General features: G+C 32.3%; 1 protein-coding gene across 2 annotated transcripts in view; it reads right to left on the reverse strand.

The window, feature by feature from the left end:
* Positions 1-4955: 4955 nt before the first annotated feature.
* LOC134717663 (pleckstrin homology domain-containing family G member 7-like) overlaps positions 4956-12873 on the reverse strand; it is a 109413-nt gene continuing 101495 nt past the window's right edge. For both annotated transcript variants that reach the window (XM_063580163.1, XM_063580168.1), the window contains exons 18-20: positions 12320-12455; positions 6364-6461; positions 4956-5578 (exon numbers count right to left, since the gene is read on the reverse strand). In XM_063580163.1, the coding sequence (XP_063436233.1) occupies positions 5360-5578; positions 6364-6461; positions 12320-12455 (453 nt within the window). In that variant the 3' untranslated portion in view covers positions 4956-5359. The remainder of the gene's footprint in view (positions 5579-6363; positions 6462-12319; positions 12456-12873) is intronic.

The raw sequence follows: 12873 nt of genomic DNA on the forward strand, positions 1-12873 counted from the left end.
TTTAATGAGAAGTTGCACTTCACTAGCTAACTTTACTATTGATTTTTGCAAAAAAAACCCAACTAATCCTAATCCAATTTGATGTATAGAAATTCTTGCGAGAAAGCTCTAATGCTTCCAATAAAAGGGGGACATTTTTATCTGGCGGTATTTTTTGTATGACCAGTTAGTTTACGAAAACGTTCACAATCTGTTTAAATTAGTCATATAACCTATGTCGTTTTCGGTTTGACTTTTTTATTGTTTAAATTTCAAGATCGTTACAGCTTAATCTAAGTAGACTGATAATTGATTCATTCAACACCACAATCATATAAACCGATGAAGGATATCTGTTATCTGAAATATTTATAAATAATTACATTTATAGTTTCTTTTTATGTTATTGGTGTTGTTATGTACACTTTTTAGGCGTTTATATGATTTATTTTGTTGTGTACATGTATCGTTACTTGTAACGATCCAGCCCTCTCGTGGGAAAAATCGTTGACTATTATTCAGACGTTTTATATATATGACTTCAACTATAAATCTTCCTCTTATTACATATATATTTGATCACATAACCAAAGAACTGTGAAAAAAACAACATGTAAACGATTTTTAAACAACACTAATGCTTCACTGTATGTTAACTATACGCGAAATTTCACTTATATATATTTATGAGCAGACACATATTCATAGCTCTAAAGTCGGCAAATAAATTTAATATCAGTAAAAAAGTTCTTCAGTGTTGAATATTTATAGTTTAATTGGTCTGATTAATGAAAAATGAAATTCTATTGAATATTACTAAACCTGCCACATGTAACTTGGATTTTTGTAAGGCTTCGTTAGTTTTATGTTGATGATATTAGAGAGCCTGTCAGATGAACAATGTACACATCAAAGATGTTAAAGGGACTGTTTCATGTATTGTATTATAATTTGTTAGTTCTATCAACAGATTTTGTGAGTATAAATTATGTTTTATTTTGTAATTATTTTTTTTTTCAGAAAAAAAAGAGAGATGAGATGTTTGAAAACACTATATGATAACAGTTACTGTCTGTCGTTGTTTTTCCAAAGCAAGAGGTCAACCCATTCCCAATTTATTTAATGAAACAAAACAAGAGAATAAAGTTATTATAAATAGGTTAATAAAGGTAATAAATAACTACCAAACACCTTATTCCTTAATAAAAAGAGCTGAAATGATCGCAGTCATCTTTTTCTTGCACGAAGAATGAACTCCTGAATTTCACTCCACAGAGTGGGTGTGGAAAAAATGGTATGAAAAAACGCGGGAATGAATGTGATTTCTTCAGTAAAATACAAAAGTAAGTAGGCAAATATTTTTTTTATTCGGCATATTGACAAACAGTACAAAACATAAGCCTTAATGAGCTTTTCACCGAATATAAAACATTTTAACTTTAAACCCGAAAATGTTCCTTTGATTTATATTAAATTTTATTTCACTCTTAAGCATACAATATGCTTTCTAGTTTCTGATGTTAACGGTTGACGTCAAAGATTCGTTTATTATTATTATATCAAAATTCAAAACTCAAAAAAGGGAATACAGCAGTCAACAGTGTGTTATAATCTTAATCACTATAAAAAACAAACAAATATATCGACAAAGAAAAACAAGACGGCATATACAAAAAAAACAGACAAATGACAGACAAAAATACAAAAAAGAACCATATCACATAACACAATGGGCGGGGTGTATGAGGACCAAGTCTTGCCGAAAGAATATAAAAAAAAGCAAAAATAAAATAATTAACAAAGACTACTAAAATCACACAATGTTGCAATATTTCAACAACGTCTAAATATGGAGTCAAACTGACACAATACAATACGCAAGTGTTTACGTTAGCTATCATGATTTCTTTGAAATAAGGCTGCTGCTCACGAGTAAGCTTTGAATGAAGAGTTCATTAGGTTATGTTGGAATGATCTCTTATAAAATTTAATAAACGCAAGCACAAGTTTGTAAACCGTTATGGACGATCTATTTCACAGATAATGATTACTCTTTGTTTATTATAACACCATCCCGTTCTCCGTTTCCTTCACCTTGACCTACCTAATAAGCCTTATCACCGGTTGTGTACTTACATGTGTGTTGCTAAGTCTTTAGTTTTTTTGTTGTGTTTTGTCTACTTTGGATGTGATTTTTTTTAGAATGGTCGTCAGTTTTTTTTTTTTATAGAACACTAAATCTTTAGATGATAAATACTTCAGGACTAACTTCTGAATGCAGCAGTGTGGCTGAAGTTTTAGTAAATGAAAATAAATTTCGCGTTTCCTTAACGGTGTTCTGAATTAACCTTCAGCATTTTTAATAATAGTTTCCATTGAGTCCTAGTTTGTGTTACCTTCCAGAGCACTTTAAGTCACCCCCTGTTTTTGGTTTGGCTCGTGTTGCTAAGTCTTTAGTTTGCTATGTTCTGTTTTGTGTTTTGTTTTGTGTTTTTGTATTTGTCTCTATGTCTTTCTTTTGTTAGCCATGGTGTTGTCATTCATTTTTGACTTATTAGTTTGAATGTACCCCTGGTATCAGTCAACTCCTTTCTACTGTCAAATTTTGATTGAAATTGTAAAATTGCATGGCGAATGATGCATTCAAAACAGGTGACGCTTGATTTAGACACACTAGTCTTTCTTCGTTTGAAGTTTGTGCGATGTTACCTTATTAAAAGTAAAGATCCTAACTTAAGGTGTTTGATTTCAGTCCCCTTTATGCGAGTTATATCATTTCTTTAAAATCAACTGATTTTACAGTTACCTTAGTATTTAAAAGAAAAAAAACTATTGCGCTTGACCTGACGATTTTTCATATAAAAATTTACACCAAAACGTTCTTCAACTGGTTTACAACTGCTCTTCAAATTCGTACTTCATTTGGAGTTTTTAACTTTTTTGAATTCGAGCTTCACTGAAGAGTCTTTTGTAGACGAAACGCGCGTCTGGTGTATATACAAAATTTAGTCCTGGTTTCTATGATGAGTGGATTTACACCGTTCATTTTACTTTCAAATTTTGATTTGCATTTTATTTATCATTTTGTGTTTCATCAAGTGCATACACTAAATGTATGCACTGTTATTTATGTGTGTAACTGACAACCTTATTATTTACTCATACCAATACAGACCATTTATTTCGACGGTTTGTAAAATTCCCCTCCCCAGACTTTATAAGGTTAGGTCATGTTTTGCTCATATTCATGAATCGAGGTCTGCAGCTTTCAGAATAATCATTTTCAAAACATTTCATGCATGTCTGTTTCTTATATTCTTTTGCATATTATCCGTTTATAAAATTGTATTGTATTGTAATTTTAGTTTAAAGAACATATATATGTCTTTTGATTGAGTTTAGCAATTTCAATTGATATTTTACAGTGTGTCTTTTTATGTAGTGATGTTACACTATTGTTTCAGAAAAGGACGAAGTTTGGTACCTTTGGAAAGGTTTAAACCCGATGCATTTGTTTGCACCTATCTGATTTCAATAATTGTCGTTTGCTGATGTGGTTTACGTGTTTATCGTATATTATATAGATAAGACCGTTTGTTTACCCGTTGGAATGTGTTTTAATAACATGTCATATTTGGGGCATTCATAGCTTGCGGGTCAGTTTAAAATCAAGGAACAGTAGTATACCGGATGTTCGGAAGTAATAGATCGAATGAGACAAAAAACAATCGGGTTAAAAACTAAAATCGAGGGAAACTGATATACTAAGGAGAACAACGAAACATCAGAAACACTGAAATGATCAAAACAACTAACGACAATGAGGCAGGGCTCCGTGTTAAAGATCGTACTTTGACCTATAATGGTTTACTTTTATAAATTGTGAGATGGACGAGAGAGTTGTCTCATTGTCACTCATATCACATCTCCTGTTATATATTTATCTTTCACCTGGACTTTTTTGCTGATAGATGACATGTGATCGTTTCTATACGTCGTTTTAAGTACGTGAATAACTGTTGACCCTTCCGGAGCACATGCGTTCACCTTTATTTTTAGGTTTTAATACTTATATTGAGCATTTTGCGGACTGTTGTCTCATTTTTTGCATTTATCTATTGTTTTTGGTCATAGCATCTTCTGTTTTTCTTTGATTCATAGTTTTTGATAGCGCGATTTATATCTATTTCATTTTCGTATAACAACAGTATAATTAAGACTGCTGCAAGACAACCTTTTATTCCCGGTGACTTTAATCTTAAATGACAATACGTGGCCTTTAAATTAGCATTTTGTTTTTGATTTCTTGGCATTTTATTGAACAATTATATCATATAAACAATTTCATAAAACAATAACAAATATGATATGGTGAACATCACATGAAATGATACAAAGGTTTAACAATAATAGCATGAAAAAAAACTTGAATATCAAAACAATAATAAAGAACACGTTATTTGAACTTATATTTGGATTTTAGGTATCTCGTTCAGTTAGATATATTTGTCATTTTATCCATTGGATAAACATGTTATAAAAAAATAAAACACACAATGATAAGTAGCAATCTTCAAGAATAAGTAGATCATTGTTTATTCCATCTGTAGTATTAAATTACACATGTATAATGCTAAACTTATAAAAGTCGAAAGCACAAGTTATGTAGCATCAATAAATTATTTCATTTGTCATGGGCTTTTTCGATTTGTGTCATTTATTCGACGCCTTTTTTCCCTCCAGATACGCAGTGGCCATAGTAAATTATTTTGAAATCTTGATAGAGTTCGTTACTTTTACTTCTGAACTTGTAGTTTTCGAAGATATTATGTGATTTAAACAAAAGATGAATTATGCTACATTTATACCGATGCAATACCGTTGAGATATCACATTGATAATTTTCTGAAAGAAGTGCTGATTTTCCGCCTTAGCTGCTTGATACTTTCTGAAATCATTGACGAAATATATTTGTGGTATAAAAAGTGTTTGTGGTAAAAATGGTAGTAGTGTTGAAATTTTGATTACGTTTGTGTTTATCAGAAGTTTAAACATGTCATTTAAAAAGCAAATGAATCATTAAAAGTTCTTATTTGTAACACATCCAACTGTCAAAACACATAATACTTATAATGAGTTGTGGTTTTGAATTGACCTTATATATATTTTATCTTTTCAAATGTTAAAACACCTTTAAAATAGTAAAAAACTCCAAAATTTCAAACCGATTGTCTTGTCGAATGCGTGTGTTATTCTGAAACGCAATCCATTAAGCGAAAACGCTTGTGTATGCCATTTCCCACTAATTCAACTTAAATATATGTAATACATCCCGTAGCCGATGTAGGTTTTCCTTTAATTCATTTACATGCAAGCAGGTTCATAAATACACTGCATCCATTGACAGAGATTTTCCATGAGAAGACTTTAAGGATTGAGGTCGTCTTGCTTTACGAGTTTTTAAATAGTCACTGCTAATTGGTGGTGAACGTGGTGGGGACGCTATTGACTGCTTGAATTTATCCAAAAATGAATAGTTTTTCGTAGGTCCTGAAACAATCTTAGCCCTCGCCTCGGTCATCTTGTCCATCCATTTGACCTTTAAATGAAAATTGTTCTAGGTAAATTCATGTTAAAAAAAGTTATGTCATGTAACCAGTATTTGAAATCTCTGGATATTGTGAGATAAGGAAACGATCTTAAAATAAATATCAGACATTGGTGCATTTTTCATGTGATACTGTAAACCAACTTATTTTCGCGAGCGATTTATTTTCGCGACTTTCGCGAGTAGAAAAATAACGCGAAATAAATCGTCGCGAATATGTCAATCGTTGATCTTTTCTTAATAAACTTCATCAAGTAAATCAGATAATCGCGAAATTAAATAGCCGCGAAGTGGTCAAGAAAGGATTAAACGCGAAATAAAGTATCCGCGAAAATAAATTGGTTAACAGTACTTCATACTACAATATTTCATGAATGGAATCTTTATTTTCCGAAACATGTAACTATGTTTACTACCGATTCATTAATGCTTATCCATCTTGTCTATTTTCTTTTGTAAATGGATGCAGAATACAGATAATCTATTAGACATTCCTCCTTCTGAAAACTCATAATGAACATAACTTATGTTTAGAGTTTGATAAAACATAATATGAAACATAGTTTTAGAATATGAAACAGTATGATGAGACCTTTGGTGCACACGTTGTGTAGTCTTTTTGTCGAAATTGTAAATCTTCCTAGTAGCGATTCAATATGAATATAACCTTTGTTTTTATAAATGTTGATATATAAGTCTGTCATCTTCGGTAAATATTCAAGTTAAAGTAAAAGTAAGAACAATTTGCAAAAGCATTACTACATGTATAACAATACCTTCATCATTTCATTCGGACATTGGAAAGTGTATACGCCTATAACCTGTTGATAACGACTGATCTGCACAAGAACAAATGCATTCTTTAAACCGTTTGCTGAAAATAAAGCATAAATGTGAAATGACATTTGATAAATAATCTAATTAAGACAAAGTTTCTTATTTTGCTTTTCATTTGGTTCAAATGAATTTCGGTTTTTGAAGTTTAACAACCGAAATTTGTAAACATGAATTCGTATTTGATTGGCCTTCCAACTGCCTTATATAGTGCTACTGATGGGTCTCTTTTAGAAGACAATATTTCTGGCGGACAAAATAAAAGCCTGGACTGGGTTGCACAAAGGTCTTTTAAAATTAAACGTGATTTAAAGTTAAACAGTACTTAAAACTATAATTCCCAATTAGTTAAAGAAGACTTTAAAAACCGTTGCACAAAGCGTAATTAGTCCCACGTTTAACTAAATGTAAATTAAAATGATAATTCGTACTTAAACCATGTTTAATTTCCAATTTCCCAATATTCATTCCTTCACGTACATTTTCGCGATTTTTATCAAGAACAAAATGGCCGAGTTTCTAGACGACGCCGATAAGAAAAAAAAGATCTTCAAACTAGTATTCAGCGGAGATGACCATGCTGCAACAGTTGGTCAATGACAATATTACTGTTATCATGCATACGGAGCAAATTGACTAATTCAATTAAAATTCCAAGAAAAACGGCATTTGGAAACACATTTTGTCCAAAATAAATGCTCTTGGTTTGCATTCTCGTTCAGATAAACATAAAGAAGTCAAAACAAAATGGCAAAACTTACAAACAAAATCAAAAAAGGAGTATGCGGAAAGAATGAAATATAGAGCCCAAACTGGCGGTGGCCCTACTCACAAAGCCTTGACAAGTGAGACAGAGAATATTGTGGAAATGATGAAGGATTGTTCAAGTTTTGTTGGTTTAAAAGGAAGCGAGTCTTCCATGGTCACAGTAAACCTTGAAGGTAAGCCGTGTATGCCGTAAAGAGTATATGAAATGGAATCGTATTTGAATAAAACATAAATGCATACCTTGATGATGTTTATGCATAATGATATCCGTGCTCTGACATTCAAACAGTGTTGCATAATGTCCTAAGCGAACCCAAAGTTACTTTCAGATTTAACAAAAATTGTGAAATCAAAACTAAAAGTATCTAGGATATGGTTAGGTTTAAGAAAACTCCCCTGAAACTCCTTGAAATGTATTCTTTTCGACAGTTTCCCACCACCAGCAATCATGCAGACAAAGTTCGGCCTTCCTGTGTATTAAGCACACAGTACACACTATCGCACGCCAGCACAGTGCGCGTCATAATGCAGCGGCCCCATAAAGGGTTTCCAAAAGACAATTGCTCCCACATTATAACATTACTAAAACACGGACCTTTTGATTGGGGGTTTGGATTATAAATTTCCGAACTTAAATTTCTAGCAATCGAATAATCATGCATAATGCTAAGGAACCGACTACCAAAGTTCCAAGAAAGGAAAAAAAGGAGCTGGGTATATGTTCTCGGGTATGATGGTTTTTTTATAACCTTTACGTCCCTTACAGTACCAGTAAATTAAGTGGCCAAGCAAGTGAACAAAAACGAACAATCTTATTCTAAATTATCCCCGTACGCTTCAGAGCTGTTTAACATTTTTTTTAATAAATAATTGGACTCCTGTTGAAAATAAAAACGAATGCGTGTGACAAAGAAAACCATATATCCTCACCCCAAAAACACACACACTACAAGTCTTGTCTTTGCCCTTTTTTTTCTTACCTTAGACCTATATATAAGCATTGTACGTACAGTACTTCCAAACCATGGATACACAGTACTTACATTATATTATTAATAACTTTGATCTCATTAGCGCTGGTTTAATTCAGATTTATACTCGTACTATAGGTGTTGGTTTTTCAAGATTATTTTTTTTGGGGGGGGGGGGGGGGGGGTAAAGTGTGCGACCGACCATTTAATTTGCATATGGGTGGGCTAGTTTAGGTTTTTACTACAGAGTGTGTTTATCCCAAATATGGTTAAAAAAATTAGGAAAAACATGCAGGTACAAACAAAAAGTCCCAAAAACAATAGAGTCAAAAAACCGTAACGCCCCACCCCTTTAACAAGTAAATGATCGATCCCGGCCTTAAATGTTTACCCACAAAACATATGTACTCAGTGGCGGATCCAGAGAGGGAGGTGTTCCGGGGGTTGAAACAGCCCCTTTTATGGGCCAAACAATGCATTTGAATGGGGACATATGGTAGGAACCCCCCCCTTTTCTCCTGGGTTGGATTATGACGTTAACAGTCGTTTATACAAACCCGAAAAATGAAAATGCCGCAAGATGAATTAAATAATGGAAGCGACAAATGCATATTATTGTTTACGTTTACGTTAAAATATTGTCGATTTTGTTGAAGAGTATAAATGTCGGCAAAATAAAGGTACACGTTTTCAAGCGTAAATCATAAATTGTCCATAAAACATCCGTGTGTACATCATTGTAGTAAAATAAAACATGCTTTAATACTCGTCATAAAAAAATAGGGGAAAGCTCGAACAATAACCTCTTTCTTTCGCATTTAAATCAAAGCTTGTACAAATAAATTTTATTTATTCCGACAATAACCGAATTTTGTATTTGCAACTGGCAACTTTAAGGGGATATGTTTACATTAATAGGCTGTGTAAATGGCAAGCTACATCCAATACGCCCCTCGTCCTCAACATGCAAGAAATATTTGCCACTGAACGGCATCCAACAATCAATCCAATACGCCCGAATTGTTAAAAAAATCATTTACAAAAAGACTTGTGTTTAACATTAGTGCCCTTGAACTGTCTCTTTTGTTCCATCGCACTTTATATTAATAGTGTATTAATTTGCGTTTTTTAATTGAGTTAAGCCTTCCAATTGATGATTTATCGTTTTTTTTTCTATGTTGTGATGATAAGCTATTGTTTCAGAAAAAAAGGAGAAGGTTTTGATACCATTAAAACGTTTAATCTCGCTGCAAATGTTTGCACTTGTCCTAAGTCAGGAATACTTAAGTATGATGTACAGTAGTTGTCGTTTGTGTACGTAATTTATACGTGTTTCTCGTTTCTCGTTCTTTATATATATTAGGCCGTTGGTTTTCCCGTTTGAATGGTTTTACACTTAGGGACCGGTCAAAATTTCTTGATGCATGGGACCGGTGCAAAAAGAAAATTGTCTGAAATAATTCTCTTGATCCCATGGTTACTGGCAGAATAAAAATATGCTTGTCCCATGCACTTTACCTAGTAAAAAAAGTGTGTGTCCCATGTTAAAGCACAAACACATGAGCAAAGTTGTGGATACATTTCATGCTACAATGTATTTGGATAGCTGAAAAATAATGCTACTATGTGTGAACTGTATCTATTTTGCTATTATAAAGTTAACAAAACAATACATAAGCATATGTTATTGCCAACACAGGAGCCCAAACAGATGACAATATGTTATTGATTATAATAAATGATACATGCAATATTAAACAATTAACATGTATGAAGTGTATGGTAGAATACATTTTTTCAAAAAAATTGCAGCTTCATTTATAATCTGACTATTCTAAATTAACAGTGGGTAGGTAAATTTTCCCAAAAAAAAAATTTACAAAAATATGATTTTTTTTTCTGCTTAGAATAAAACAATCCCCATTATTCGAATAGTCATACCTGTACCTTGCTCGGACGGGGCTCTCTGTCTGTGAGGTCATCTAATGTAAGTAGCCTTTTTCTATATTTTCTGGGTGGCTTTGGATCGTGCAATATATTTCTAAACAATAACATTTCCTCCATTTTAAATTCCCTATTTAAAATTTAAAAGTGCCCCCTTACCACTTTTAACTTTAAGTAACGTTAAGTCACATTTAAACGTTATTTAACTCTAATAAACCTTTGTGCAACAGACATAACGCTCATTTAATTTTAATTGAGGTTTAAAATATATTTAACTAGTACTTAAAGTTAAATGACGTTTGTGCAACCCAGTCCTGGTATCTTTCTAAAACATATAGTACTGACATTTCATGTTCGACAATTAAATTTCATGAAAGTTTTTCGATTGTACATACCGAATTGCAAACATACCCAAAGTTCAGTAAACAGCAAATTTCTTTGTTATATTCATGTGAACTAGTATCGTATTAATCGTACATTCATAAAACGATTGATAATATAAAGGTAAGGTTAAATTGTGATTTTTATTTTCAGGAGAAATTTTAAATCTCATTACAACACGTCAAATGAAATCTTTACATGATTACTAATAGAGAAAAATAGACAATGCTTCACATTTAACACCCGTTGTGTTGACTATTTTAGTACAAAACCGGTGATAAATCTTCATTGTAAGTTCACATTCGGTCAAAAGGAGAAGGGATTGTAGTTACAATTCGAATCATCCGTTAACATTTGTAAAATTGATATTACAAAACAGTAAACCAAGTCTCGATCGCGTCCGTGACATTTAAGAATTAAAGATCTCAACTTCACCACATGGAAATCTATGTATAACAGCTTCCTTGTTAGCATCAAGCCAATATCAGGGAAATTATGATAGGAAATACCAGTCCTCGAATATCATTTCCACTAGAATATATATCTATACTCCGTATTCTAGCTGTGCTATAATATTGCTACACAGAAATTGAAAATTCACAATGGAGAAGCTCAAATTATTTCTTTTGCCCAAAAGTTTAGTTTTGTGCTGATCCACATTGTAATATTTAAGTCAAGTTTTGATGCAGAATTAACATTATCTGTTGAATCCATTACTGCGAGTTCGATGTGATAGATGCGTTCAACATAGTCATACTATTGTAAGAAGTATTTAGTGACAAAAAATCTTCTACATAGCGGAAAATAAAGTAAGTGATACTGTTAACTTTCTGTATTTTCGTTTTTTCTTTTCCCTTAAGATGTTCCTACATGAAGTCAACCGTATATAAATATGCAATGACGATTTGGTTATCCTGTCATTTGTTTATAAATAAACTATAAAGGTCAGTGCATCTCGAAGGTAGACAGAATATCAGTCTAAATAACAATAACATTGATTCAGCCTAGAAAAAAAATTAATCAGTCGCTGTTCAATGAACTGGCTGCAGTAATATAGGTTTTAGTAAACTAATCAGCTTTTAATCCTGATTGTTCAGTTGACCATAGTCTGTCTTGCTTATTTCTCAGTAAGATTAATCTGTTATATGTTACGTGTAAGGCCTTATATCATACCCGGAAGTATTGCATTCTACGTTTTATGTGAACTGTTTCGGTATTATAACGTTGATTGTTTTATTCTTTGAGTTCCAGGTTACATCTTAACCTAAATCAATATTCAAAAGCTAATAAACATATGAACTAAAATTGAATAAATGTTTTTTTGCATCTTAACAACAAGACAGCTACCGTTGACAATCGTGTGATTTAGACAAATCAGATGACAACTTAATACAAAGTGATTCATCATGGCTACAACAGAGACCTGTTTATCGTATTTAAAATCAACCAAAAATTGACTAACGGAACGTCACAGTCATAATTTCAATGGCGTAAACCAGGAAAACATCATATGGAAAGCAATTGTCATTTCGGGGCCTTTTATAGCTGGCTATACGGTATGGGCTTTGCTCATTATTCGAGACCATACGGTGACCTATAGCTGTTCATTTTTGTCCTTTGGTCTCTTGTAGGTCTCGTTGCCAATGGGCTATAACATTTAAAGATCAACTGAAAACTGATAATTTTTTCTTACTGTTTTTAGCTAAAAGGGTATTGACAAGTTTGATGTAGACGAATATGTCATCTGGTTGTATACCAAACAAGATAAGTTTATAGTGTGTATTTGCAATAGATAGGGAAATACATTGACAAAGGATTTTACAAATTGACCCACCAACTGCCTCTGCATGACCTATATCGTGTAAACTGAGTCGGTCAAGTGACATTGGTTGCTTTGTTACCACATAAGTTCCTTTGTCTACTGTTGACATTGTTTGCATCTTCATATAATTACTGTCCAAGGAATGTTTCTGAAAAAAAGGTATGACAGAATAAGTTCCATACTTCTCTAGCATTTGTTTTTTTTTTGTTAATTTTTGAGGTGCAGATTTTGCTATTTATATTAGGAAATGTTTATGAGAATATTTAGAGTTAATAAAAAAAAAGTTGTATATTGATTTATGTCAAGATGCTATTTTATGTAGGTTAACGAAAACAGGAATATGACATTGAATCTGGTCTTTTTAGATCAATATTTAATCGGGGATCTTTGACAGTATTTCTAGACTCTAAACGATTAAGAGCATAACCTATTGTATATTTTGTTTATTATTAATCCGTGTGTTAACATTCAGCTATTATTTTATTGTATATTTTGTTTATTATTAATCCGTGTGTTAACATTGAGCTATTATTTTAGGTGTTTCTGTCGGTTTTTTTATGGCGTAT

This window comes from Mytilus trossulus, chromosome 1 (assembly GCF_036588685.1).
Source record: "Mytilus trossulus isolate FHL-02 chromosome 1, PNRI_Mtr1.1.1.hap1, whole genome shotgun sequence".
In the NCBI taxonomy this organism is placed as follows: Eukaryota; Metazoa; Mollusca; class Bivalvia; order Mytilida; family Mytilidae; genus Mytilus; species Mytilus trossulus.